General features: G+C 42.0%; 3 protein-coding genes across 7 annotated transcripts; 2 read left to right on the forward strand and 1 right to left on the reverse strand.

Annotated features, from left to right (window-relative positions):
• rad54l2 (RAD54 like 2) lies at window positions 1-13,812 on the forward strand. 2 transcript variants are annotated; one of them, XM_044024628.1, is made up of 22 exons: window positions 1-153; window positions 1,567-1,771; window positions 1,911-2,193; window positions 2,911-3,047; window positions 3,165-3,308; window positions 4,302-4,525; window positions 4,599-4,781; window positions 4,876-5,009; window positions 5,092-5,288; window positions 5,635-5,977; window positions 6,083-6,260; window positions 6,362-6,592; window positions 6,677-6,795; window positions 7,103-7,221; window positions 7,598-7,697; window positions 7,794-7,999; window positions 8,477-8,652; window positions 8,856-9,052; window positions 9,572-9,756; window positions 9,880-9,969; window positions 10,056-10,148; window positions 10,284-13,812. In XM_044024628.1, the coding sequence occupies exons 2-22, from the start codon at window positions 1,618-1,620 to the stop codon at window positions 11,294-11,296; spliced, it is 4,506 nt and encodes a 1,501-aa protein (XP_043880563.1). In that variant the 5' UTR covers window positions 1-153; window positions 1,567-1,617; the 3' UTR covers window positions 11,297-13,812. The 2 variants fall into 2 exon arrangements, with proteins under 2 accessions (XP_043880563.1, XP_043880564.1); XM_044024629.1 differs by lacking the exon at window positions 1-153 and adding an exon at window positions 171-418.
• LOC122768556 (transmembrane reductase CYB561D2) lies at window positions 13,813-16,188 on the reverse strand. The gene is made up of 3 exons (XM_044024637.1): window positions 15,782-16,188; window positions 14,948-14,985; window positions 13,813-14,827 (listed from the first exon to the last, which is right to left on the reverse strand). The coding sequence occupies exons 1-3, from the start codon at window positions 15,915-15,917 to the stop codon at window positions 14,324-14,326; spliced, it is 678 nt and encodes a 225-aa protein (XP_043880572.1). The 5' UTR covers window positions 15,918-16,188; the 3' UTR covers window positions 13,813-14,323.
• Window positions 15,448-27,275, forward strand: rassf1 (Ras association domain family member 1). Of its 4 annotated transcripts, XM_044024633.1 has the most exons (9): window positions 15,448-15,580; window positions 17,608-17,730; window positions 18,380-18,483; window positions 20,923-21,375; window positions 22,699-22,823; window positions 23,928-24,032; window positions 26,227-26,500; window positions 26,583-26,698; window positions 26,781-27,275. In XM_044024633.1, exons 4-9 carry the CDS (start codon window positions 21,078-21,080, stop codon window positions 26,928-26,930), a joined length of 1,068 nt encoding a protein of 355 aa, XP_043880568.1. In that variant the 5' UTR covers window positions 15,448-15,580; window positions 17,608-17,730; window positions 18,380-18,483; window positions 20,923-21,077; the 3' UTR covers window positions 26,931-27,275. The 4 variants fall into 4 exon arrangements, with proteins under 4 accessions (XP_043880568.1, XP_043880569.1, XP_043880567.1 ...); XM_044024634.1 differs by lacking the exon at window positions 18,380-18,483; XM_044024632.1 differs by lacking the exons at window positions 15,448-15,580; window positions 17,608-17,730 and having other exon boundaries at window positions 17,892-18,483.

The following is a 27,275-nucleotide window of genomic DNA, read 5'->3' on the forward strand; positions in this document are numbered from 1 at the left end:
GGGAAGGAATTTATGGTCACACTGGAAAAAAAAAATTTGGAAATTAGAACGTTTATCAGTTCATTTACATAAACGTACTGTAGCTGTTAATTGAGTGACCGTTGCACGCGCTAACTCCGGTTTAATTGAGGGGCACCGCGGGCATTTTTCAAGGTGAGCTCCGACTGCTTGTTTGGGTTTACATTACGCGTTTTAGCTAGCCGTATTTTAGAGTAGCATTAGCAGTGTGAGCGTTACACTCACACAAAAATTAGATTGTTATCTTTCTACGACGGTTGTCAAGAACAGTCGGCTCGTCACTCGAACTGGTTTCATTCTTCCAGCTCTACTTACAGTAGACTTCCAGTCATCATATTGTACTGCCACAGATGGACAGAGGAGATTACGTGGTTTCGTCGTTTGAAATTGCGTTCATTGTGTAAGTAGCTATTAGCTAGCATGTTGGTGTGTTGACCCCGCTTGCGAAATGGTAGTGTTTGTGCCCACTAAATGTGGCAGCAAAAGAAGATAATAATACGTAATTTCAGCTCTCTGTTGTTCGTGTTTACTAACGATAACAGTAACGTAACCTATTGACTGCAGAGATAGCTTTGTGCTGCTAGCCAACTGCCTCCATCCTCGGCCATTGGCGAAAATAGGGCACTTCATGTCACCACATGACAAACACAAAACTCAACATTTTAATTTTAATTTGGGTTCAGTGCTGCTCAGTGTTTACATCCTTCATTGAGGACCTAGATGGCATTCATACACCGGCATTCAGTGTGTGTGATACACATCCTGTTAAAGCTGTGTGTCTAGGTTTTATTAAACTATTTTTATAATTGGTTTGACTTTCTTTTATATTCAACATATAACATCCAAGGTCTACAAAGCCACACTCCTTCCTTTTATACGAATATTTACTCTAAGGCTTATGGCCAACGGTTAACTACTTTTGTTCTCATATTACACTGTCCATTAATTGCAATAGTTAAAATGACAAATCATCATGCAATGACATGATGCACAGATAGCAGGTCATGTTTCTCTACATTATTAGTAAAACAGCACCTGTACCCCTTGCATTTCTTATCCAAACGCAATTTCAAAGTCAACAAGGCACGGACTGCTGTGTTCTTTTAACAAAGAATATTCAAATGTGCAATTTACTACATACTGATAAAAAGCTATGTGACGGCTGTATCGGTTTCATTTCTATCATCCAAACACTGCCAGAGTTTGTACTGCACACACACACACACTCTAGTCCTATTAGAGAGTCACCTCCCAATTTTGAAGCTTATCAAGCGAAACAGTTGGACATTTGTGTGATTAAAGGACAGATGTTCCTTGAATTAATAGAGAGATATTGTTTTATTGTTGCAGCCCTTCCTGAGTGAGGTTAGGACAGAATTTGGCTTACATTTAAGTTGTATTTAACCATTGCAGGGATATTCAGTGTAGGTTTGAAAAGCTTTTTCCTCCCTTGTCTTGTCACATTCTATTCCTTTCCTCAACTTTCCGCAAAATGTCATTGTCAACAAATAATACCATTTTATTTAAAATATGTGATGTGTTTGTTAGGGCTTCTGATGAAGATGTGTAGGTAATACTTTGAGAGCCCTGGAAGACACCATGTCTGATGAGGCACTTTCAGAAAGTGACCGCGAGCCCAGCCTTAACAGTGAGGAGGAGTATTTTGATGATGAGGAGGAAAAGGAAGAGGATATTGAGGACATGGAGGACGATGAGGATGAAAACGACGGAGACGATGAAGATGACAGTGTTGGTGAGTGTCTTTACTCAATCCATTGAACAGCTGAAAACGTAGGCAGTGTTACTTTGTAATATGTAGTATGTATCAGAAGTAATTGCTTGTTCACCAGTTTTGTAAAAACAAAGTGAAATGCTATCTTGTGTCTCTTAAGATCGTCCCACCAGTGCCCAGGATGGCAGGGACTCCACCTCAGCTACCTCTGGAGAACCCTCCTCTCAGCCTCCATCTCGGCCTGCATCCCGCCCATCCTCTGGTGCGCCCTCCAGACCGGCCTCACGCTCTCAGCCTCCAAGCAGCCCACAGAGCCAGAACAAACCACCGTCCAGCAAACCCAAGAAACAAAAAGGCTCTAAATTAACCAAATCCTCCAAGTCCTCAAAAGGGTCTAAACCTTCTAAGCCATCTAAGCCTTCACACATGAGGAAAAATATCAGGTACGTCCATTTTCTTTTTGATATTTCCCATTGGATAGTTGGGACCCAATCGTGACTGGTGTGAAGGTCCTATTGTTTTTGCTTAGATTTTTTTCTTCCGTCCTTACAGATGATCTTATTTTTGTTGGCTTGAACATGGACAAAAACTCATGTAACTTTGCCCAAAATTCAGGAAACCACATCCCCCCCTCCCAAATTGTTGTACATTACCTTCAACTTTTTTGCTATTTATATATTTTGAAATATTTAATTTCTCTACCGTTTCTACCTTGGCCGTCCACATGTCTTTGATCTATGTGTGGTTTGCTGTTGCAACCCTATGATCTGAGCGCTGTCTGTTTTGATATCAAAGGCAGATTAAATTCCCTACCCCAGTCGGCTTTCCCAACTACATTTTGTGCCATAAATTCAACATTGTGTAGTACATCTTGTAGTACCAAGATAAAGTATGATTGGCGAACATTTTCTAGTGAGAAACGGTGGGCATGGGAAGGAACATCCGCTTCCATCAGGCATCACCCAGAGTTCTACAGTTTTCAGAGATATGTTCTCAGCTAGTCGGTCGGTGTCTGAGTGCTGGTTGCAGCATATCCCGAAAATGACAATGTGCGGTACAAGGATTCGGCGGTACAAGGATCTTTCATCTATAAATTAAATAAAGTGTTTATGTGTCAGTCAAATAACACACTTCACTTTTTTTTTGTCCTGTGCTTTCAGAAAACTGCTGAAAGAGGATCAGTTGGAGGCTGGGACGAAGGCTGCTCAACAGGAAGAGATGGAGAGGCGCAAACGTCTGGAGCAGCAGAGAAAGGACTTTCCCACATTAGCCCCAGCTGTCCCAGACTCTCAATTAGGTGACTATTTTTTCTTGGCGAATCCACAACTTTGAACAGCTCTGCATTCAGTTCTATTTCTCAGTACTCTGCCTTCTTTTTTTAACATTACCCACTCCCTTTCCATCTTTCCAACAGTGGACACTGCTTCCATTTTGGGAGAAGTATCTCACTTGGTCCCTGCTCTTCTGAGTAAGCAGGATGTGATCTGTTTGGACAGCAGTGGAGAAGATGAAGAGGAAAAGGTGGAGCCCAAATTGCCCGAGCTTGCCATTAGAGATGGTAAGGGATTAAGGCTGGGCATTATGGTGTTTTCTTTCACCAAATGTTGCAGTTTTACATTTTTTACAACACATTACACAAATGACAAAGACGTTATTTAAAAAGAAAGTTTCCATTTATTTTAACAATAAAAGTTTAAACATGAAGTGCAATCAAACGCAAGCCTGCCAGCTGCCTTTAATTGCATTTGCATTTAAATAAAGTTTCATGCAACTGAGGAGACTGAGCCTTTTTTAGGAGCAAACTTTTCACTGCTTGCTGCCGTCTCTCCTAGGAAATGCTGGGGTGGGGGGATGGGCAGTGCTGCACCACTATGAAGCACTGAAAGTGGAGCCAGAATGGAGCACTTGGCGGAAATGAATAAGAAATCAATTTTCATTAAAAACAAATTGTTCATAAACCATTAATTCATATTAATTAGTTCATTAAGTAATTTGGTCCAGAATTCAGCTGCCCCCATCATCACCCCCACACTTCCGTCCTACAGCAGTGCCACTGGCTCCCGGTTAAGTTCCACATCAAATTCATAATCCTTCTGTTAGCATTCTAGGCCACTCACAACCTTGCCCCTCCCTCTCTTACTCTCTTATCCTCCTCCTCCATCCACTTGACTGTCCCTGCCACTCTGCTCCCCAAGTCTAAGATATCAAATAAATTCCACTTTTTTAAATCCACACTCAGAACTCATTTGTTTAAAATTGATTACTCTCAAATTTTAACCAGTTGTGTGTATTTCTTATGGTTTATATTGTTTGTTTTGTACTTTTCTTTATTCATTGTTTGGAGTCCTGGAGTGTTGAAAGGCTCTTTTAAAAAATGTATCCTTATTATTATTATTATTATTATTATTATTATTATTATTATTATTAATTAAACGTATTAGCCCTTTTATAGGTGATAGTGTTGTGTGCAACTTTTAATTCCAAGTTATTCAAAAATATTATGAATCAAGCAAGCTCTCACACAGTGTTTGTTTCTCCACTGCTGACCCAGACATAATTGAGCTCAGTTCTGGGGATGAGGGCACCCTGCAGATAAGCAGCGAGTCGGCTGATGACGACGCTGATGACACAGAGGAGAGCAGCGGGGCCCACATCAACGATGCTCTGAACCTGCCTGATGCCCAGGGTCAAGTGCTGGTTAATATCAATCACCCTGTAGAGGAAAAAGACATTTATCTTGCTCCACAGCTCGCCAGGGCTGTCAAACCCCACCAGGTAAAGAAAGTACATAAACACTCTTTTACAGACAGCGTAGCTTGTTTTCTCATAAGCACGCTTCATCTTGCAGGTCGGGGGAATCCGGTTTCTCTACGATAACCTCATAGAGTCTCTGGAGCGTTATAAAACCAGCAGTGGCTTTGGCTGCATCCTTGCACACAGCATGGGGTTGGGAAAAACACTGCAGGTCATTTCCTTCATTGACATTCTTCTTAGGAATACTGAGGCCCACACTGTGCTGACCATTGTTCCAGTGAGTAATTGAAGAGTGTAGTGAGTCATATTTCATTAACTCCCAAATTTGATTTGGTTTAAATTAACCTCCGGAATCTTTTGTTTCATACAAGGTGAACACACTGCAGAACTGGCTGACGGAATTTAACCTCTGGCTTCCACCTCAAGAATCCCTCTCCCCACACACTGACCCTACACTCCTCAGTGGCCGCACCTTTAAAGTTCACATCCTCAACGATGAGCACAAGTATGAAGCCTACAATGGGTGTGTGTGTATTTAATGTTGTATACATCTGAAGTCCTAATCATACCGACTGTGTGACCTGCAGAACAACACTGGCCAGAGCTAAGGTTGTGGAGGACTGGTCCAGAGACGGAGGTGTGTTACTCATGGGTTATGAGATGTACCGTCTGCTGTCCATGAAGAAGAGCTTTGTTATGGGCAAGAAAAGGAAATCAAAGAAGCCTGCAGGACCAATCATCATTGACCTGGACGAAGAAGACAGACAGCAGGAACTCATGAAAGGTCACCAACATAATAACTTTAAAGCCGCAATGTGTGACGTTTGGTGATGTTATTATTGTGTCTCTGTTTGGTCTTTGAACAAAAACAATGGAACACGATTTGCTGCATTTGTCTGAAAAGAGGCTCTGTCAAGCAATACTATCAGACCTGACTGAGGGAGCATTTGTATGTATACACCAGCTGTGCAGGGACAGGCAAAGGCAAGAAGCATTTATCCCATCAAACTTGCTGGTTGAACGACCAATTTATTTGAGCCACAAAATCTGCTTTACTAGTGCAATTTCTTGTGTAATTTGCGTTCACAGACTTGTTTACTCTGTCTCGCTGTGTTACTTTTTCATTTCAGGTATTGAAAGGGCCATTGCACGGCCTGGCCCAGACGTGGTGATCTGTGATGAGGGCCATCGCATTAAGAACTACCATGCCAGCACATCGCAGGCCTTGAAGAACATCCGCTCTCGGCGAAGAGTAGTTCTGACTGGTTACCCACTTCAGAACAACCTCATTGAGTACTGGTGCATGGTGGACTTTGTTCGGCCTGACTTTTTGGGCACACGGCAGGAGTTCAGCAATATGTTTGAGCGGCCCATTCTGAACGGGCAGTGCGTGGACAGCACACCTCAAGATGTCCGCCTCATGCGCTACCGCAGCCATGTTCTGCACAGCCTGCTGGAGGGTTTTGTCCAGAGGTTAGCTGTCCGTCAGAAATGAGAATAATTTTTAAAAAAAGCATACTAGTGGACTTTACTCATCTTTCCATGTTTTATTTTTTCTGGCACTCTTTTGGTTTACAGGCGAGGTCATGATGTGCTGCGGGACCAGCTTCCCTCCAAAGACGAGCATGTCATCTTAGTGCGACTTTCTCCCATTCAGAGAGCGCTGTACACCGAATTTATGACACGCTTCAGGGAAGCAGGAAACAGTGGCTGGCTCGGTCTGAACCCACTCAAAGCCTTCTGTGTGTGCTGCAAGGTGTGACTGCTTTACTGTCATCAACCCCTATTTTTTGCCTCGTTTATTAACATGCTGTTGCCGTTTTTGAGTTGGTAAGCCTTGTGTCCTAATTTGTTTAGATCTGGAATCACCCAGACGTCCTGTATGAGGCTCTACAGAAGGAGAATCAGGCCAATGAGCAGGATCTGGACCTGGATGACATCACTTCAGCTAGTAACCCCCGCTGTGCCGCACCTGGAGCTGGCCTCAAATCCAAAGTAGCCGACTCCAGCAACAGCAAAGTTAACATCGCCCTGCCGCCAATCAATCCATCACAAGATAGAGCCAATCAAGTCATTACATATGAATGGGTATGCAAGTACATGACATTTATTGCTGACTGATATTGACATATGATATTCATGTCTTAACCCCCCCTTTTTATTTAATTTCAGGCAAAAGACATAATGTCAAACTACCAAACAGGACTTCTCCAAAATTCCGCTAAGATGGTTCTGCTCTTTCATTTAATTGATGAGAGTGTGAGAAGAAGAGACAAGATGTTGGTGTTTAGGTAAGCACCCCATTCATCATCTCTTGCATTAAACACAAATCCACCATTAAGCAGCTTGAAGAAGCACTTGAACGACCTGCTTGGTCATTTGGCTGATTAATCAGACTCTTGAGGATTTTATGGTTTAATCCTTCCACAGCTTATTATTTATTTACACTTTGTTAACAGACATTCAGCAAAAATATGCCTTGTGAAACAAAATATGTACTCCATATACAGCCTTTCTGTGACTAATAAAACTCACACAAATAATAGATTTTAAGACTACAACAACTCTGACATTATCCACTTGTTTTTCACTCACTAGTCAAAGCCTGTCCACGCTGTCTGTCATTGAGGACTTCTTGTCAAAGAGACCCATGCCACCTGAAGTCGCTTCATCTGCCACCCAAAACCAGAACTGGGTTCGCAACCTCAACTACTACAGTGAGTTCTTCAGTCTGTGCTCTCCTCACAAATCAGCAACTCAGCAGAAAGTGCAAAGCTCTGACTGTACTGAGTCTATATTCCTGTCAAAAATGTACTTCTCCCACTTAAACCTATTTCACATCAAAATGTACATGTGCTTTGGAAATAAACCTACTTATTAAAAGCCATGTGAAAAACTAGCTCTCTTATAGATACTTCCAAGTAACATTTTATACATTTATTTAAAATATACGCTTATAAATCTTCCAGTTTATCTTAACTTTGGTATTGTTTGAAAAATACTGCCATGACTCACTGTACTAAATCTTGCTGTTAAGTGTATTCAGATGCTTTGGTGTGGAGAGATGATGTATCTCTGTCTGTCTGTGTGCAGGATTGGATGGGAGTACGTCAGCCACAGAAAGAGAACGACTAATCAATCAGTTTAATGACCCAGAGAATAACACCACATGGGTCTTCCTACTTTCCACCAGGTCTGTGTCTTTGCTCTCTCCGTTTAACGGTTCCCTCACTCTTCCTCCACTCACCGGTGCAGTGTTTGTCATTCAATTTACCTGTGTTTCTTTTAGAGCGGGCTGCTTGGGTGTAAATTTAATCGGAGCCAACCGCGTTGTTGTGTTCGATGCCTCCTGGAACCCCTGTCACGACGCACAGGCAGTGTGTCGAGTCTACCGTTACGGTCAAAAGAAGCCGTGCTACATTTACCGTCTTGTCTGTGATTATACCTTGGAGAAGAAAATCTATGATAGACAGGTCTCCAAACAGGGCATGTCAGGTGAGATATTTATCTGATTTTTTTTAAATTTTATAATAAAACCCCAGGGATCATTGAGGCTTAAATAATTTGTCGTGTTACTCTTAAACCTTTATCCGGTCCTTTTGATTTATTTAGTCCTTTTTAATTATTTATATTGTGCTACTGTTGCATCTGTTGTTGTGAGCTGCCCTACACTAAGAATGTCTTAGTCAACTATAAAATATTTTTTTTTGGCAATGTGGCTGAGAAAGGATGTTATAAATAACATTTTTACATATGTTTCTGAAACACAGATGTGTTCAAATCTGTAAAGAAGAAGCCTTAATTGATGAATATAGCCAACACTCTATTAACCAATAAAGTCGTGCTGTGAGCAAGCTGCATTTTAAACCTGCACATATTAGTAATGATTGTAAATCTGTCAGAACAATTTTGCTATTTTGAAAAGACCTACATGTCTTAACTCTTAATATCTTGACTCTGTGTATTTTAAAGATCGTGTCGTCGACGACCTGAACCCAGTGCTGAACTTTACTCGGAAGGAAGTGGAGTCACTGCTGCACTTTGTGGAGGAGGAGCATGGGAGTGAAAAAGTCTCTCTGGGACCTTTGAAGGAATTTGAGACAGTGATATATCAAGCCTGTCAACTTTACCCTTACCTCATCACCAAGGTACTGTTGTATTATCGGTATTACTCTGACATACTCAGTTACTGACCCAAGAAATGACCCAATTTTAAGTATTTCTCTACTGTGTATGTTTTCACTTTGCATCCGGGATGGCCCGAAGTAGCTTTAGTATAAAGATAGACTTAAAAATATGGAGAAAAGACCAGAAAATCTCATCAAATATCTCTTTTCCTTGTGTCCGATAGCTACCTTTCCATCACGAGTCTCTGCTAGTGGACCGGAAGGAGTCGAAACTGACCAAAGCAGAGAAAAAAGCTGCCAAGAAGAGCTACGAGGATGAGAAACGAGCCTCTGTGCCATACTCTCGGCCGTCGTATGCGCCCTATTATCCAACCAGTGATCAGATGCTCGCCAACATACCAGCATTCAACCAACGGGGCTGGTGGGTTTCATTCATGTTTGTTTTTTGTTTTTTTTTATCCCATATACCCTTTACTTAATTACTATGAATTCATTCATTCATTAATGAATTAATATTATAACTATAGCTGACTATATCTGGGGGCAGTCCATGGCCAAAAGGGAAAGAAATTGGACTTGTAACCGGAGGGTTGCCAGTTTATTAATATTTAAATCCAGGTCACCAGGTGTGTGTGCCAAAAAAACTGATTTTAGTTTACAATTAGGGTAACATATTAAAATGTTCCTCCCCAAGTGTAGTATAGTGAAAATCATCCTACATCCTACATGTAATTTATCACAAAATACTTAAATAACTTTAGACTCAGTCCTTCATTTTCAGAAATCACAAAATCCCTTGAAAATGTGGTTGATGACTGAGAACGAAATCTTATCCAATCACTTATGTAGTCTGAGGTTGAGGCTGTACACGTTTTACACACTATGCACACTAGATACTGTGTGTGTGACCATCTCATGAGTTCAGGCCTCACATTTGCAGGCGTCCCATGGCAAGGCCGGATGACAAGCCCGTAGCAAGTGTCAGGCCCATTCTGTCAACCCCAATCCCCATGATGCCCCGCCAGGTTGGCATCGGCATGGCTGGCTCCAGCTCGGTCAGCAGTCTGCCCGTCAACTTCCTGCAGAAAGCTGGAGTCTCTGTGCAGAGGATTGTCACCTCCACTGGTAATGTATAAGCCCCCATAATAACCCACTATTGTTATGTTCCACTAAACTAGAATTTCAACAGAGGCACATTTTTTAGTGGTGTTGTGATGACCAGAAACACTTTTTTCTTTATATGTGCAGATATTGTAATCCCAGGAGCCAACAGCACAACAGATGTTCAAGCTCGAATTAGTGCAGGAGAGAGCATCCATGTTATCCGAGGATCCAAAGGTATTAGACAATGAGGTTATAATGCAGCACTATGATTATTACTCTGAGTGTTTTTTGTAAAACTTGATGTTTTTTCACCTACGCAGGCACCTACATCAGGACAAATGATGGAAGAATATTTGCCATTCGATCAGGAAAAATTAGTAGACCAGTAGTTGGGAGCTCTGCTTCTTCAAGAGGTACAAATTAATATTAAGTATTCCTGCTTCCTCCTGTAGATTCATCCATAAATGTCATCCATAAAAGCCTTTCAAGAACAATTCAGAGGCAGAGGCGATGGAGATGTTTCACGACTGTGTTTTATCTTTTCACAGACACCCAAGGTTCCCTGATCCACCCAGTCAGTAATGGCTGCTCCTCCCCTGTGGACCAACAGCAGCGCTCCCCCGACGGGGAGCAGCGTCCCTCTTCTCCTTTGAGCTCTGAGATACTCAGAGAATTTGGCCGCTACACTTCATCCACGGGCGACGCGGCCGCTAATCTGGGGAACGAAATGCCATCGCCGCCAGTCGTGTCGGCTATGCCGTCCGGGGAAGACGGCAGCAGCCCGCACAGCAGTCAGACGGGCGATCTCGGCGGGCAACTCGGCGACAGCCTCCTAAGCTCAGCATTTGAGATGCACGGCACCAAACGCAAAGGGACTGAAAGCCAGGGAAGCACACAGATGGGAAGCAAACGCTCCTCCACTGGCGCACGTTTCTCGGGACTGTCCATGGGCTCTGGTGGGCTCAGTTATCCTCCTGTGGGTTTGAACTCTTCCTCCCTAATGAGCAACCTAGGCCACATGAGTCACCCACTTCTGATGGGCGGCAGCAGTGGGTCATCATTCCTTCAGACACCAGGACAAACCCTGGCTGACCTCCAGACTATGTTCCCCTCTGCAGGCTCAGACCTTCTGAGACAGTCGGGGAACGGACACCTTCCCACTTCTTCCTCATCCTCTCTGTCCACCGTCCACTCTGCCTCCACCCCAGTTTCCATGTCATCCGCACCTACTGCAGCGACCTCTTCCTCACTGACACCAGGATCTCTGCCTCCATACTTAATGAACCCCAACATGGCTGGGCTGCTCACGTCGGGCTTTCCTCTCAGTTACAGTCAGTCGCTACTTTCTGAGCCGAGGATGTTCAGCACCCCTCTCCTCTCTGGGTCAGGGGGATTCCCTGTACCTAACTCCACCTCTACTACACCCAGCTTCCTCTCCCATTACAACAATCCCACCTCCAGCCTATTGGGGGCAGCCCTTATCCAACAGGACAGACACCAGAGCACCGAGAATGGTGGAAGTAGCTCTGATGACGATGTTATCGAGGTGACAGGACAGTAGTGACTCGAGAAATCACGGAGAGGCAGCTTCTCACACACACACACACACACACACACAATCTGGTCGTCATGTTTAACAAGTACATCAGGGATGGAAAACGGTTACACATTTACATGACTAAGTTAAGTGACGTTAAGTTACGGTTAGCCATAAATGGATTAATGTTGACCAGATATTCTATTACATTTCAGATGAAAAATGAAACACTTTTATGAAAAAGTCAGTCTTGTAAACTCTTATGAAATCAAATTAGGCAAAAGCTGTGAAGTTGTTCCATGGTCATATGGTTCTTTGTAGGTCACACACACACAGTAACTCTTGCCTACAAGTAAGAGCATTGTTATGTGTGTCTAACCTTAATGACTCGACACAAAGTCGGAGAGGAACAAAATCCGAATGCTGAATATTCCAGACTTCACCTAGAGCGTCAGAGCAGCGGAAACAGACAAGAGTTTGTCATACAGGGACCAGCTAAAGTTCTGAGAGGCTTTTCCTTTGTAAGCAATGTTATTTTTCCTTCTTTTTAGAATTCAGATGGAATAAGTTGATTGAAACTGCATTTGTTGGATTTTCTCCTGATGTATTACTGTTTAAGCATTTAAGTGTATTCAAATTCGTCTGTCGTTTACACAAATTGACTAATTTTACATGGCCTTTTTGTAGGAATCGCAATTGAAAAGCTACAAACCACAGTAAGAGGCTTCAAAACAAGGATTTAATATCTGCCAAAAGTCCACTCAATATATTTGGAGAAAATCCTCCAGGGCTTACCCTTAACAACAGAAATTCTAGGCTTTCAGAACGTACTTTAGTCTTTAGCAATTTGGTAGACATTGTGGCATCCCCTGTTGAAATGTTACTACGTGTGATACTATAACTGAACATGTTGATATTTTGTAAATAGTAGTCATAATCATTGTTTATATTGCAAGTCAAAACTGTGCAGTGTGTAGATTTTGGTCCTAGGGAGAAAGTTTCATATCGCAGTGACGCTCATGACGATACAAGCGCCCGGCAACAAACGCGGGGGCAAACTAATTTCTGTTGGAGTTTATAATTTTTTTAAAAAACAAAAGTGAATGTACTTTCATGTTAGCCTTTGATAACACAGAGGCCGGGACATGGATTCAGACTGTGTTCTTCATTTTTTAGCCTTAATATCACAAAGGGGTCTTTTCGCATTACAAGTCCATTGGAAGAACTACTGAGCATTTAAGACAGTCGACATCAAACTCAAAACACAAGTCTAGGGCAGATTCAGCATTTTGACAATAAAAAGGCACCATGTGTGAAAAGTCTAAAAGGAGCACAAACATAACGACGTTACTAACGCATCCACACAAAGCGCGTCACTTTTTACTGAGGTGTCTCGCCACCTGTTGACATATCTTTGTTGAGTTCCAACCATGTGCTCTGTTAAGTTGTTTTTTTTTTACGATCATTGTTTCCTTCGGGATCATTCTCCGAAACGTCTAAGAACAAGAGGTATCTAAACTGTAGAAACCATTGCATTTGTGCAGCCGGAGTTTGTGTACAAACTTCAAGTCAACGTATCCATCGACCATCAAACTGGACCACAACCACCAGTGACGTTGGCTAAACTGTGCCGGGGTGGTGTGGTGGCCTTACCAAACTGACTGTGCCATTATACCGTAGCTTTTCACCCACATGCAGTGCAGTGTACGTAGATGCTGTAGTGTGCTGTAGGGAGTCGAGGTCTTCGCTGTTCTCTGTAGCCTTGTGTTTTCATGTTGTGATGACACCTCAAGGTATTTAGATCTTAGATTTTAGAACGGTTGCTTTCCTCTGTTGGTAAAATAGGCTACATGCAGCAGTTGTTAGCCTTTAGAAAACACTGGAGACAACAGATCATTCCAGTCATTTCATATGAAGGCACATTTTTGTACAAATGTTTTCTTGTGGGCCTTTTTGCCCCCACAGTCTGAGTACTGTTCACTTTTCTTTGTTTCATTTGTTACTGGTTCTAGATGCTTCAGTTATATCGTCACCGATGTCTCCAGTTTTGTTTAGCATGCGTCAGAACCTCTGTGATTCAGTTCGATTTCAGATTTGAAGGTGGAGCTGATAACTTTGACAGAGAATCATGCTTTTAAAGGACACTGACACAACGTCTCTCAATCCGTTGGAAACTTGTGACATTTAGGTTCGGGACTCATCAGAACATTGAAAGAAATCCTATTTTCCATCCTTCTCAGTTATGTTCATTTTTCATGTTTAATGGGAATATTTAATTTTTGTATGTTTTTTTTATAACTTCTTGTTGGTGTTTACTCACCTGGCAATTATGTCCCTAATTTCAGTGTAAGTCTGAAATGTATTTATTTGTGTAAAATATATTGTTTCTTTTGTAATTCCTTACTTTTTTTTTAGACATTTGTTCTCTTTGACTCGTTGACATCTGATCCAGTAAGAATTTCGTACATGCAGCCTAGGGCAAAGCAAACATGACTGTGTTATCAATGTTATTTTAACAATAAAACACAATTGGGGTGTGATTAATTTACAAATGGATTTTAATCGAAAGGCAACACAACGTACTTAACATCCTTAATAGTAGCCTCAGTGGATCTCAAGGCTATATCAGTGCAATACCTTTACATGAAAATGCTCGGGTATCATAATTGGTAATAATGTCAGACAGCTGAAATACATCCTAACTTTACAGTATGTCCCTATACAACTTAAGTTTGTCCAGATAAGTCCCTGCGTTTTGTTTAACAACCATGAATTTTAGATGGAAAAAAATTCTAATTAAACTTGTTTTTGTGTGATTTAACCATACTTTACATTGTGTGTTATTGCACAAAGGGGAAATGAAAGAAACATTATTTCACGATACACCTTTTTTTCTACCTTTTTTTTTGAGGAATGACATGACAGCTGTGCATGTAGCTGCAGAAAATCCGCTCCTTGTTCGACTTTTAAGCAAATAATTGTGAATGAAAACAACAAAATCTCTTTGGCAAACGTGACAGTTTTTGTTTTTTCTCAATGAAGTGACTTCTGTCAGGACTGAAACTGCTTCTTCGCCACGTAAGCACTGGTGACTTGGTTCATGATGATGAGGGCGCTGACAACCGGGCAGAGTACTGACAGGTACCAGGTGTACTCTCCGACCAAGGCGGTGAACCAGGCAGAGCAGAGACCGAGGAGCACGGTGACACAGCCGAGCAGGTAAGTGACAAGTCCTGACGTTGCGTGGTAACGCTTGAGTTTGGCCAGTGACCAGCCTTTGACCAGGGAATGGTACATGAGAGGCAGAGCTGCCAAAGACTGTAACCCAACCACACACATCGTGAGCAGACCCAGCAGGCCGTGCCACGACGTAAAGTGGTGTTTACCGTTCAGGTGTTTGTTGAAAACGATAGTTCCCAAGCCCAGCACTGCACAGGCCTCACACAGCGACTGCAGGACCCAGTGAATACGTCCTTTCACCTTGTGTGGAAGACTTTTGATGGGTGAGCCGTGGGGAGAGAAGACGAGTATGGCTTCTGTCATAAAGAAGGAGAACTGCAGAAAAGAAAATGAAATAGGTCAATTATTGGTTCATCGGTTCATTATTTCAACCCCTGAAGGGAGTTATGGGAACAATTATGTAAGAGATTATGAGGTTATGACGTTCAAACTTACAGCCAGTGTCATGAAGAAAGGATGCCAGGAAAACAAACCTAGAATAAAAAAAAGAGGACATGACTGTGTGTGTGCGTGGGAATGTGTGTTTAAGTGCATACTTGTATTTGTCACCTCTTTATGACCTTTGACTGAGATATTCTTAAGATGATAAAATTCTAAGATCTTGACTTGATCACATCGGTTCAGTGTCAGAGCTTATGGTCAGCCATCAGTAGTAGTAGTAATGAGGATTAAAGGCGTTTTGTGGTTGAGCTGTAAAACAGGTGTTCTGACGAAATATGCTACTTTGTCGAGACACAAGATCCAGATCTGTCAATCTGTGCCACCTCATCACTAAATAATACAGCACCGTTTTTGTTCATACATTTTACACTTTACGAAGACGACTCCATGTGTGTTCAAACTCATACAGTTATGACGATCTGATGATGGAAACTACCCCATCAGATTATACTTCCACATAGATGTATGCAGGTAGGATGATCTGAGTCAAACATAGGGAGCTACGGGTTTTACAGGTTTCATTGAAATAAACCGGAAAACAATTAGTAATCGAAACCAAAACATTGGACTGAGAGGAGGGTATGATGATGGACGTGCGCACTAAGCCTCGACAGGACGTGTCAATAGGTAGGATGATTTTTCTGGACTATATTTAAAATACAGTTCAAATCATCATTAATTTGGACTGGGTCAGCAGGAGACACGGCAAAATAACTGTGGAAATCGATGGCCAAGTGGCAGCGTGTGAGGATTAAAAAGAATATGACCTAAAATTGAACCTTGCGTATGTGTGTGTGTGTGCGCGCGCGTGTGCAGGCGGTTACTCACTGGTGCCCGGTCGTGACAAAATTGAAATGAATACAGTGAAGACGACGCAGATACAGTGGGTCAGCAGGGCGGAGGTTGTCCGGCTGTAACTGTAGATCCGCTGGTCAACCTCGGACTCTTTTTTGTTTTGAACCATCTTTAAGACGGGACCCACAATGAACTCAAGTCTGAGCTAAACGAAAGCTGAAGTGATGGTGGCTGAAAAGGACTGACTTCCGCTCCTGGAAGCCCCGCTTCACATAAACACTGCAGGTTGTAAAACAGTGAAGTCGGACTTAAGTGTGCCACGCGACTGTCACATAATAATTATATATATGTATATATAATATATATATGATATAACTGCTCCGCCAAATCCGGTATTGTCTTTGCTTCACCGTGCTAAGAGACAAAACGTCCGGTTAGGATTTTCAGAATAAAACGTAGGTTTACCAAATCTGCTACACTATAATATGTTTTGATTGCTTTATTTTGAAACCAAAATTTTCGGAAGCCTCTTTGGGGTCAACTTGACGCAACGTAGTCCAGGATGACGTGGATATCTTAAAAAACATTCCGTGGCTGTAGTACTACGAATAATAATAATCCCTACATTTCCTAAAGTAATCTAAATTAAAATTCAGTTTCCGAGAGGAGTCAGTTTTCGAACGTTGCAGTGTTTTATTAAGAAGAAAAAAAACCAATACTATACTTACAATATTAATATTTTCAAATCATATGTTCATGTTTGTAATGTCTCAAACCACTCGCTTATCAACTCAATGCACTCAATGTCAGCCAAGCCCAGATTTAGGTAATTAACCCACCAGCAAAGAAAGTCACACAAATTATTTATACATTTGCACAGTGTAGCGTCCCCGGCTGAATGATGGTCGAACTCTTTAACTGATGGTTCATAGGTGTTTATTTTTGTGCTGAACAGAAGGTAACGTTGCTCCATTAAAACCCTTGATAACACACTCTGAACACACCTATGAACCATCAGTTAAAGAGTTCGACCATCATTCAGCCGGGGACGCTACAGTAAGAGCTTGTGCCCTTATCAGTCAGGTGCTAAACGAACTTATAAGTAGACGTTTCTTAATGTTTTTTAACTTTTAATAGACCCGTTTGTGCCGTGCAAACGCTTAACTATCTGCAGATTCGTCTTTTTTCTATTTCCGGTTACACTGTATCAAAATAAAAGCACCAACCTAAAAACAGGAAATGACGGTAAAATAAAGAAAACAAGTTAATCTTTCAAGGAGATCACTTATGAAATAAATAACTATAGAAACGAAACATTATGAAAATACACTGTGGCATATTAAAGGTCATTTACACACAGCAAACAAGAAACAACAACAGGTGCACAGTGGAGCATAGAATTGTGATAGTGGATGAACAAATGTAATATTATAGTGATCACAGTGGTGACTGGGTCTGCTGGGAGCACTGCTGGTTGTGTCTTACAGCAGCAGGAAGGAAGGACCTTCGATATCTCTCCTTCACACACTTGGGGTGAAGGAGTCTGTCACTGAAGGAGCTACTCAGTCCAGCACAAAGCTGGCCCTCCTGATCAGTTTGTCGAGTCTCTTCCTGTCAGCAGTGGAGATGCTGCTGCTCCAGGTTTTGGTCTCCATGAGAATTACTGGTCCTGACAAGGTCAGTGTTTATGCCAGACAATAAATGATATGTATAAGTATAATAAGTAAACACACACTAAGGTAAGCTTTTCCATATTTTCTAGACTGTCCAATCATGAGTAACGACAATACACTTGCACCATTGTGTATGTGGAATGTCCTGATAACAGCAGAGTTCCTGTGTTTTGTGTCTTCTCTAAGACGATGGCCAGAACTTCTGGCATCTGGACCGAGGTGTGACTGTGTGAAACGTAAAGGTCACTGGATTTATGCTGAAAAGAAGTGGGCTGAGCAGAAGCGGCAGCATTTTTGCAGTTTACAGTGGTGAGCAGATCCAGAATGGGACTTATAGGCCTACAACTGACAGGGATTCATGGAAGAAGGTGGTATACTCATGTGTATGTGTAACTGTATATACATACAGTATGTATACATGTGTATAAATGTATGTCGTGTACATATGTACATTGTAAAGATTTGTAGGCATTTATACAGCTACAGTATGTACTTATATATATATAAATATGCATTTAATATGCATGTATATACAATTTGCAGTGTCACAACAGCAAAGTCGGTAAAGGTAAATTGTTTAAATAACAAGCATGCACATCTATGAATGTAGAATATAGAAAGATATAGACTTAAGATTATAAAAATAGACTTGACTATGCAGTTTAAGTAACCAGAATATACAGTATGAGTTTAATGGTTGTTGTGTCTTAGTTTATGTTGTGTTTTCCAATTTGTGTTGGTTATTTGCATGTCAGGGCCACCGTAGTTAAGACTACATGTATATGCATGTACAGTATGTGGTCCTACTTACGGTTACTGTATGTATAGCGGTCCATGTGCACGTGACGTAGTTTTTCTCGTCATTATTCTTCCCGCGGTGCCTCTGTCTGTCTGTCTGATTGTCTGTCTGTGTGTCTGTCTGATTGTCCGGATGCCTTAATAACATGCTCGGGATTAGATTAATCCCTCATGGTGGAATAGAAACTCTTGTCCGCGAGCGAGCTTTTGCATCAGTCCAACTACAGTCCGGCACGAGAACAACCACTCGCAGATGAACTGGAGGTAAGATGATTTTTGTTTTTTTAAACGGCTTGCGTCTCACCAGAGCGACGGATTAGTTCGCCTGTCACTGTTTAAAAGTCTGGTTTTATCGCCCCGCTTCAGACCTCCTTTTTCCTAACCCGAGCTGTCCCGTTACAGACAGACAGACAGACAGACAGAAATGAGCTGCCGGGTTTTTTTTTTTTGTTTGTTTTTTTTACAAAAACCTAGTTTAACTTTTTGGTTTTTTTTGAGGCAAAGTCCAAAACCATGCCAGTGTTAACGGAAATGACAAAAACCTGCTAGAACATGAGTGGATGATTGTGGGAACACAGTGTTTCTGTTGTCCTGCGGGAATAACTGCACCGTGTGGTGACCCACTTGGCAGAAGAGCCCCGGGTTGTTCGCATTCAACTCACTCTGTGCGTTTACATGCATGTTAACGCTGTCGCTGCAGCTTCGCATGGAATGTGAATTAAACTCTCAAGTTTCATATGTGCATTCTTAATTATGATGCTTCATCTTTATTATGGCAATTTGCCTGTGAACTTTCTGTCTTTACATGAGAGGGAAACAATATTACTTTAGTAAAAAGCACAAGCATAGTCGTAGTCATTTTTCGAATACTACTAACAATAATGATAATAATAATAACAACAATAATAATTTAAAAAAGAGTTCATCCCATTAATCTAATTTCATCATTTCAAGTATGTTTGATGACCTATTTCATGTACTTCATAATAGTTCAAACATTAGTTTTGTATTGTATTTAATGCACTGCAATGCAAACACAGACACGCAAACACAATACTAAAATATTATAACAAGTAAAAGAACCACCAGTAAAAGTACTGGTCTAAAATGTACTCAAGTTAAAGTAAAAAGGTACCTTGTTTAAAATATACTTGTTGTTTTAAATAAATATATATAACATAGTAAAAGTTACTTAGTTACTTTTTAACAAGGTTGGGGTTCTTTCTTGTGTCCTTTGAATTAAAGGAATTTGTCACGAACAAGGTCGTGGAAACCAGAGATAGGACACAACTGCAGAGAGTCAAGGTTCAGGCAAAATCCAAAGACCTTTATTCAGTCCAAACTGGCAGAGGTATCAGAATCACAAGGCAAGAGATGAGGTCGATAAAATCAGGCAGGCAAGGGTCGAACTGTGACTTGGTACGTGGGACAAGAGTGCTGGAACGCGAGACAAAGCTACAAACGAACTGGCGACGAGACAAGACACAGAGAGGGTTTAAGAGCAGTGCTGATTAGGGAGTAAGTTCATGCAGGTGCGTAGGAACAATCAGGGAGCAGGTGGACGCAGACGAGAAGGGGGCAGGGCAAACAGGAACCTGGAACAGAGACAGGGGTGAGTGCATCACAAAATAAAACTGGAAGACAAGACATGAAACATGAAAGAGAACTCAAGACACAAAACAAAACATGACAGAATCAAACCTTTACAAATTAAAATAAAATATGTAAACACATAATGTATCGGTCAAAATGGGTCAAAGGTCACTCACTCATGGACCTTAATTAGTGCCAATTCACCTGTCCTCCTGTCCAAAGTTTCCGGTGCAAGAGTTCTTATTTTTTTTCTTTAATTTAAATTCAGGTCAACATTTTTTAATGTGTTCAGTTGCTGCCATGTGATTAGATAAGATTAGATAAAAAATGGAGCACAATGTCAGGTGCAGAAATATAAGGATGAGTTATCCCAGGATTGCTCAGGATTATATTCTTATCATCTGGGCCTATATATGAACATAATCACGTTAATCCTGGCATGAAATAATAGAGGTATATTTTAGTGCCATTTTGGACCACATACTATACTATGACATTTTGGTGCAAATTTGGACCACATACTATACTATGACATTTTAGTGTCATTTTTGACGACATACTATACTTTGGACGACATACTATACTATGACATTTTGACATTTGGTGCCATATACATGACACCACACATTTGGTGCCATTTTGGACGACATTTTATGTGGACCATTGGACACATACTATACTATGACATTTTAGTGTCATTTTGGACATACTATACTTGACATTTTGCATTTTGGACCATACTATACTATGTATTTTGGACGATGTACTATTTTTTGTGCCATTTTGGACTGGTGTCATTTTGGATGACACTATACTATCGCTATGCACTATACTATGACATTTTTGGATTTTGACATTTTGGTACTATACTATGACATTTTGGTGCCATTTTTGACCACATACTATACTATGACATTTTAGTGTCATTTTGGACCACATACTATACTATGACATTTTGTTGCCATTTTGGACGATGTACTATACTATGACATTATAAGCCCATAGCATAATACAGCATGAACATAGATTTGTATTAATATTGCATGATCCCTGCATGTGTAATAAGTGTAATATACATAATGCTGTGTACAATCTCAATCTTTCTTGCAGCTCCTAAGGATTTGGTGGCTCCTTTTTCCTCTGCACAACAGACAACGCTGGAAGTGGAACAAATTAAAAAGATGTGCTGCTTATTCACCTAAATACTGTCAGTCACATCCGTGCTCATCCTGACCTGACATGTCAGTGTCTGCATCGAGGACAGGATGTCTAAATGTGAGCTCATCGAGCTGAAAGACCTCAGTTTAAGTGATTCCATCGAGCTGGCTGCTCCTGCGGCTCGCTCTGCCCCGCCTCCTCCCGGTAACACAGGCGAACCCTGCTCCTTCCATGTCGTCCGCCTGGTGGGAGACAGCGTCAGCATCGAGGGGCCTGGCTGTCCGACAGGAGAGACTGGGGTGGGTCACCATGACTTTCAGCCCTACAGTCACGCTCATCCCACCTGGTGCGACCTGTGCGGAGAATTCATCTGGGGGCTTTATAAGCAAAGTTTACGTTGCAGCAGTGAGTACATTATTAGGAGTTAGTGCGGTGCATTTGCTTGAAGAAGAATATGATGCATGTTACTAAATATTATGCGGGCCCTCACAGCCGCCATGCTGCAGGTGGCGCTATGTCCTTGACTTAGTTTTCATGTGCTGATGTTGTCTGGCTGGATCTCTTGTCTCACCTGTGATGTTTCGAGCAAATCGGTCAATTTACGGCAAAGTTACAGGCCACTTCCTGTTTTGTGGCAAAACAGCGGTACACCAAATTCAAAATGGTCGACTTCCTGTTGAGTTGAGGCCATGGTCCCAATAGACTTTTTTATTCCTCTTGAGCGGTTTCATGTTTCCACCAAGTATCGTGAAATTTGATGCAACTTAGTTTTGGCTTTGTCCTACCGGGTTTGTCCTTTGGGGGCAGTACTGAGCCATTTGAATTTGAATGGCTTTTATGTATTTTCCCTTATTTTTTACCAGTTCTGATTTGTGTTCCAATTTTCATCCATTTTCACCAACATGTAGTGCCTCAAACATGCCGTCTTCTGGAAGAAAAATAAATGAAAACCACTGAGTGCTTGGGCTCTAATAAAATACTAAAGGTGGTGTTTTCTATGCAGCCAAAGCCTTTGAATTCAATTCAAACAACTTTATTATTCCAGCTAGGAGGCGATTAGTTAAGAGCAGCGGGGTGAAGACAACAAAACACAAACAACAATCAGGCAAGTGCACCAGAAGCCAAGCAGACCTTTATTAACATTATCATGAACGCACTCACACTCACACACAAATGGCAGTTTGTTTTGAATCAACCCCACATACAGTGCACACAGTCCTGCTGCAGTGAGCAGACACAGGAAAGAGTCCACAACATTTTAAACATTCATATCCCTCAGTATTACGTTCATTCCCAGTCAACTTGTCCATATGGGCCCCATTATGGTTATATTCAGGCTTACAGTATGGGTCCCACCCTGGTTTGCCCACTTCAGGCAGGTAGCATAGTTAATACCCTTTCCAGGCTACCTGGGTGTTAAGTGGGCAAATTATGGTCCCATATGGACATGCTGACTTGGATCATACTCAGAAAATGTGGCCCTGTGTGTCCTCAAACCACCTGTGACTGTGGTCACTGTCATCAGACCCAGGGACGTGTTCAGGACGCGCTGAGTGGATTGGATCACTCAGGACAGACGCTAATACCAGGTCTAAGTGGGGGCCAAAGAAAGATTAGTAAGAGCAGAGGTCTCCACAGCACAAGCATTGATGGCTGTCTAAATCATAACTGTGAGGATATTTGTGTCGCTCTCTGTGTCTCTCTTAGTCTTTCTTGTTTTTCTCTCAGAATGCACTTACACGTGTCACCACCGCTGCCGACCGTTCATCCGGCTGGACTGCAGCACAGATGGGAGTTTGTCAACAGACCTGGCTGATTTCCCCGCTGATGCCGTCGAGACGGACACAAATGTGGTGAGGAACACAGCTCCAGATTTTTATCAACGTTTTCCCTCCAGAGACCAGTGCTGTCTTCTGTCGGGTGAAAAAAAGAAATAATCACACTTTACAGGCTATTTACGAAGGAAGGGACACTTATTGTGAAGGTGGTCCGGTCAAGGCAGATGGACACTGACGAGCAGATTGTCCACTGCTGTCCACTGCGCGTGAGTGTGCCATATGTCCTCAAAGATACGGCTTTTATTACCTCCTCATTGTCAAGGCATCTATACAGAGAGTAATCGAAGAGAAAGCGTGGGGAGGGGACAACTTAACAACTGCACAATAAAACAGATGTCCTCATTACAGAAAAATGACAAATCACAGACACTACTGAGGCCCAAGGGTCACCACAACTTAACAAACAATTCAAAATGTATGCATTTATTTTGTATTTTGCAAAGAGCACAAGTCAAAGCTTCACTAAGGACCCCGGCCATACATCCTGAAGATGTAAATGCTTATAGATTTGTTTGTAAGGGGTTTCAGAGTGATTTTAATATGGACAATGACATGTAAACATGACCATAATACAATGAGAATGTTTCACTCTTCTCTCACACGTCAGGAAACAAACACACAGGACAGTTGTTGCAGATTTCACTGGGAGGGGGTTGGACCGTGAGATGTCATTGTGGAGTTTTATTGTCAGGGTGGAGCGAATGTGATGAACGCTGTGCTTTAAGAGGCGTTTGTAGGATTCGTTTCTCAGAGGAAAAGCTGTGGAATTAGGGACACACACAGATCTTGGACCCTGTTCTGAGAAAGTGGCTTGAAGACAAAACCTAAAACCTGCTCACCTGAGACTTTTTATGATGACCTGGGGAAACACAAGTGACTCAGTCTGCAGTCTGGACGGAGGCTCAGAGCCAGAAGTCTTTTTTACTGCATGTACGTCTTTCTTTGACAAGGTCAAAGAGTCGACTGTGAGTCTGTGGCACATTTTAGTTCATATTTAACCTGCATGGCTTCTTTTTAAAATGATAACTTTTGTTTTACTTTTATCGCTTTATGTCACTTTCTCTCCATCCCTTCATCATGCAGCTGATATGCTGAACTGTACTTTTCTTTCATTTTTAGGATGAACGGACTGATTTCTGTAAACGGGAGCTCAGTGTTGGGGCAATTGAGCAGAAGATTAAGGAGTATAATGTCCAGCTCAACAGTAATCTCCACATGATGGTTGTGAGTTCATTTTTCTTTATAAATCTCAATTTAACTAAAACACACAATAGAACACGGGGTGTTCATTACAATGGTAATTTAATAAAGTAGTCGCATTTAAAATAAATACAGTGAAACATAAAAAAGTGGTTACAAAAATGTCATATATGATATACCAGTCGTCTAGAGATGGGATGTCTGGTGTAAGTCATTAACTTGGTATTCTAAATAAGTATTTCATTTTAGTATTTGTGGATGTTGAGCTTAAAATTGGGAAAAAAAAGAAGTTTGTCCCAGTTAAACAAATGTGAAACATTCTAATTCGTTACCCCAGAAAATAGTCATCGTTGGACTAGCCCAATACAAGTGAATGGTATCCTGGGAGCTGATGACAGCTCTGAGGAGGTGAAATAAAATATCCGATAAGAAACTGCTGGACTCATTTTATCAATTAACATTGATAGTCTGTCAGTTCCAGCTATTCAATGATCAATACACGAAGCGACAGGAGAGGAAGAAAATGTTAAGACACTTTAATTGTAAGTTTCTCTGTACAGTAAACTCCTTAAATCAATCTGGAGTTTGACTCAAATAACAGATTTGCCTTAAAGTGATGCGTTCAATTAAGATTTCTGCTGTGGTCTTTGTCCTCTCAACTAAAAACAAACGTTGTGCTTATGCATCACTAATAATGTCTGTAAAGCCGAGGACACACTGCAAGATTTTTTGCCCGATTTTACCCACGATTCACAGTTGGGCAGAGTTTGCGGACTGGCATCAGACATGTTTGAATTTTTGGAGCCGACTCTGGCTGCAATCAGGTAGTGTGTACTGATTACTTGTTGCCAACAGCCAATGAAAGGAGTAGGTGGGACACAGGAAATAGACGACCAATGGTGATGTTTGTTTACCCTTTAAAGGGGACATATTATACCCTATTTCCCCCATTAAAATAGTTCCCTGGTGTCCTAATGAACATGTCAGTGACATGCTTTGGTCAAAATACCATAAGGATGAAGAATCATAGCAGTTCAATAACCCTGCTAAACCCGCCCCTTTCAGAATGCTCGGTTTTCGTGCATGGTCCCTTTATATGCAAATGAGACACAGGCAAACACACACCCACTTCTTCCAGGGGGTTTCTGATTTGTCCTCTTTACAGCGCCTTACAGCTCTATTCGTCTCCCCCTCCCTCCGCTAGTTCTCTGACAATATCAACATGGCAGCGTGCGCGGAAAACAGCGAGAGTGCCGTCACAGGAAGAGCCGAACTGTAAATCGGTTAAATACACCTAGGAACAGCACTGCTGATCGCCAGCGGCGTGCGGCGAGCTGAATAAACTGCATGTTGCTGTATCAGACCGGAGACTGTGCTCCGGAGACCTCCCCACCGCTGACAAGCTCCAGTGCTCCGGGCTGTTTAGGCAGCTCGCCGCTGGCGATCAGCGGTGACACAGAGAGTGTAGCACCGCTCATCGCCACCGCTGATCGTCAGCGGCGAGCTGCATAAACAGCTGCTTTATGTGATTGTATCAGACTGAGTCTGTGCTCCGGTCATGGAGGACGTACTGAACAAATATGTTTAATTAGGACGTGTCAGAATGGTCAGTTTTGAGCTCTTTGTGATCTTTTCTTAACAATGTGTGTGTTTGTACGTCGGTGAAATATTTAAGAGGCACATTAGCTTCATATATAAAATCCTCTGTAAAACACTGTGCTCCACTGTGCAGCCACAAACAGCACACTTGTCCCTTCGCGTTGACATAATACCGCTCTTCCTCCCTCGCCTGCACTCTCGCAGGAACAAGGTGGAGCTAAGGTGGAGCTCGCGAAGTAAACGTACTGGTGGGGCGGTAACATTCGCGGTGAAATGCGCATGCTGCCGTCATAAGCGCAGGGAATTCAACATCGAGCGTTTTATCGCCTATACTTACACTAAGGGGGACCACGAAAACATGACTGAGTATTCTTTTTCCACACTTTGGCGACTGGTAGGGCCTCCAGAGTCCCAAATATCAGTATTAAAATGGTTAAAAAGTTGATTTTGCATAATATGTCCCCTTTAAACTTTAACAACTGTGAAAGTTGTGTAGTGTAGTTTAACTAGATCTTAAAGTGTATCTAATGTGTTGGTGTAACAGTTTACAAGCTATGTTGAGGCTGCATGAAATCATTTCCCCTCCCATGTGAAATGATGTAACGCGTTCACCTTGCAGAGTAAAGGCGGCCTCTACACTGGTTTCATCAAGGTCCATTTTCAGTTAGTCCGTCCCGTCTCCCTCCCGTCTGCACAAGAGGGCGATCACCAGGCGGCCAGACGGACGAAGCGGCGGACGTCTTTCTACCTCCCCAAAGACGCTGCAAAACACCTGCACATAAGCTCCCAAACACGGGTACTGGACGTCATCGAGGCTTTGCTCAACAAGTTCACCGTGGTGGACAATCCAGCCAAATTTGCCCTGTTTGAACGCACTGAGAGACAAAGTCAAGGTATCGGTCTTAATATTGTGTATCTACAGCAAAACAAGACAGTGTTGATTTGTTGTGTTCATTTTCTCTCCTTTTTCCGTAGTGTACATGCGTAAACTGTCTGGCGACGAATGTCCACTCTACTTACGCTTGTGTGCTGGACCCAGTGAAAAAGTCCTGAGTCTGGTTTTGAAGGAAAACGAGACAGGGGAAATCAACGTAAGTTGGCAGATTTCTATATGCTAAGCTGTTGGTGTACTCTGTAATGTTTTAATACAGACTTGCTCTCTCTCCTCCACAGTGGGATGCGTTTAGCTTTCCCGAGCTGTGCAACTTTCTGCGAATCCTGCAGCGCGAGGAGGAAGAGCACGTGCGGCAGATTGTGAAGCGATACGCTCTCACTCGGGAGAGGATGAAGCAGGCCATGGCGAGGATCACGAGTCCTGCTTGACTCAGTATCGTCACTGTGTTGTGGATCGGTCCGAACTTTTACGTATAAAAGGTTAATTAACAAGCAGGGATTACATTTAATGAGAAGCACCTAAATGCACCGGCACTTTTCGTGCAAGTTTAGCCACTGTTGTGAAGAAGAAAACAAACTATGCTGCTCTGTTAGGTCATTTATAGTGGTGGTTAAAAAAAAAACATCTCGTCGTTTTATGTTACAGTTAGTTTCATTCATCTTTTTAAGACTCTTTAATTATTGGCACTTTAATAATCCTATGTAATGGATCTGGACAAGTTAATGTGAAACAATGTTTGTATTCTAATAATCTATTAAATGGTGATAATAGTT

This window comes from Solea senegalensis, linkage group LG4 (assembly GCF_019176455.1).
Source record: "Solea senegalensis isolate Sse05_10M linkage group LG4, IFAPA_SoseM_1, whole genome shotgun sequence".
In the NCBI taxonomy this organism is placed as follows: domain Eukaryota; kingdom Metazoa; phylum Chordata; class Actinopteri; order Pleuronectiformes; family Soleidae; genus Solea; species Solea senegalensis.

What these genes read in the sequence shown, in the direction of transcription:
- LOC122768556 (XM_044024637.1), bottom strand. Translation starts at nt 15,917, where the DNA reads ATGGTTCAAAACAAAAAAGAGTCCGAGGTTGACCAGCGGATCTACAGT. An exon ending in TTTGTCACGACCGGGCACCA is followed by an intron (nt 14,986 to 15,781) that starts GTGAGTAACCGC and finishes TTTTTATTCTAG; the next exon opens with GTTTGTTTTCCTGGCATCCT. An exon ending in CTTTCTTCATGACACTGGCT is followed by an intron (nt 14,828 to 14,947) that starts GTAAGTTTGAAC and finishes TCTTTTCTGCAG; the next exon opens with TTCTCCTTCTTTATGACAGA.
- rad54l2 (XM_044024628.1), top strand. Translation starts at nt 1,618, where the DNA reads ATGTCTGATGAGGCACTTTCAGAAAGTGACCGCGAGCCCAGCCTTAAC. An exon ending in TCGCAACCTCAACTACTACA is followed by an intron (nt 7,222 to 7,597) that starts GTGAGTTCTTCA and finishes GTCTGTGTGCAG; the next exon opens with GATTGGATGGGAGTACGTCA. An exon ending in GCATTCAACCAACGGGGCTG is followed by an intron (nt 9,053 to 9,571) that starts GTGGGTTTCATT and finishes TCACATTTGCAG; the next exon opens with GCGTCCCATGGCAAGGCCGG.
- rassf1 (XM_044024633.1), top strand. Translation starts at nt 21,078, where the DNA reads ATGTCTAAATGTGAGCTCATCGAGCTGAAAGACCTCAGTTTAAGTGAT. An exon ending in TCGAGACGGACACAAATGTG is followed by an intron (nt 22,824 to 23,927) that starts GTGAGGAACACA and finishes TTTCATTTTTAG; the next exon opens with GATGAACGGACTGATTTCTG. An exon ending in ACGAGACAGGGGAAATCAAC is followed by an intron (nt 26,699 to 26,780) that starts GTAAGTTGGCAG and finishes TCTCCTCCACAG; the next exon opens with TGGGATGCGTTTAGCTTTCC.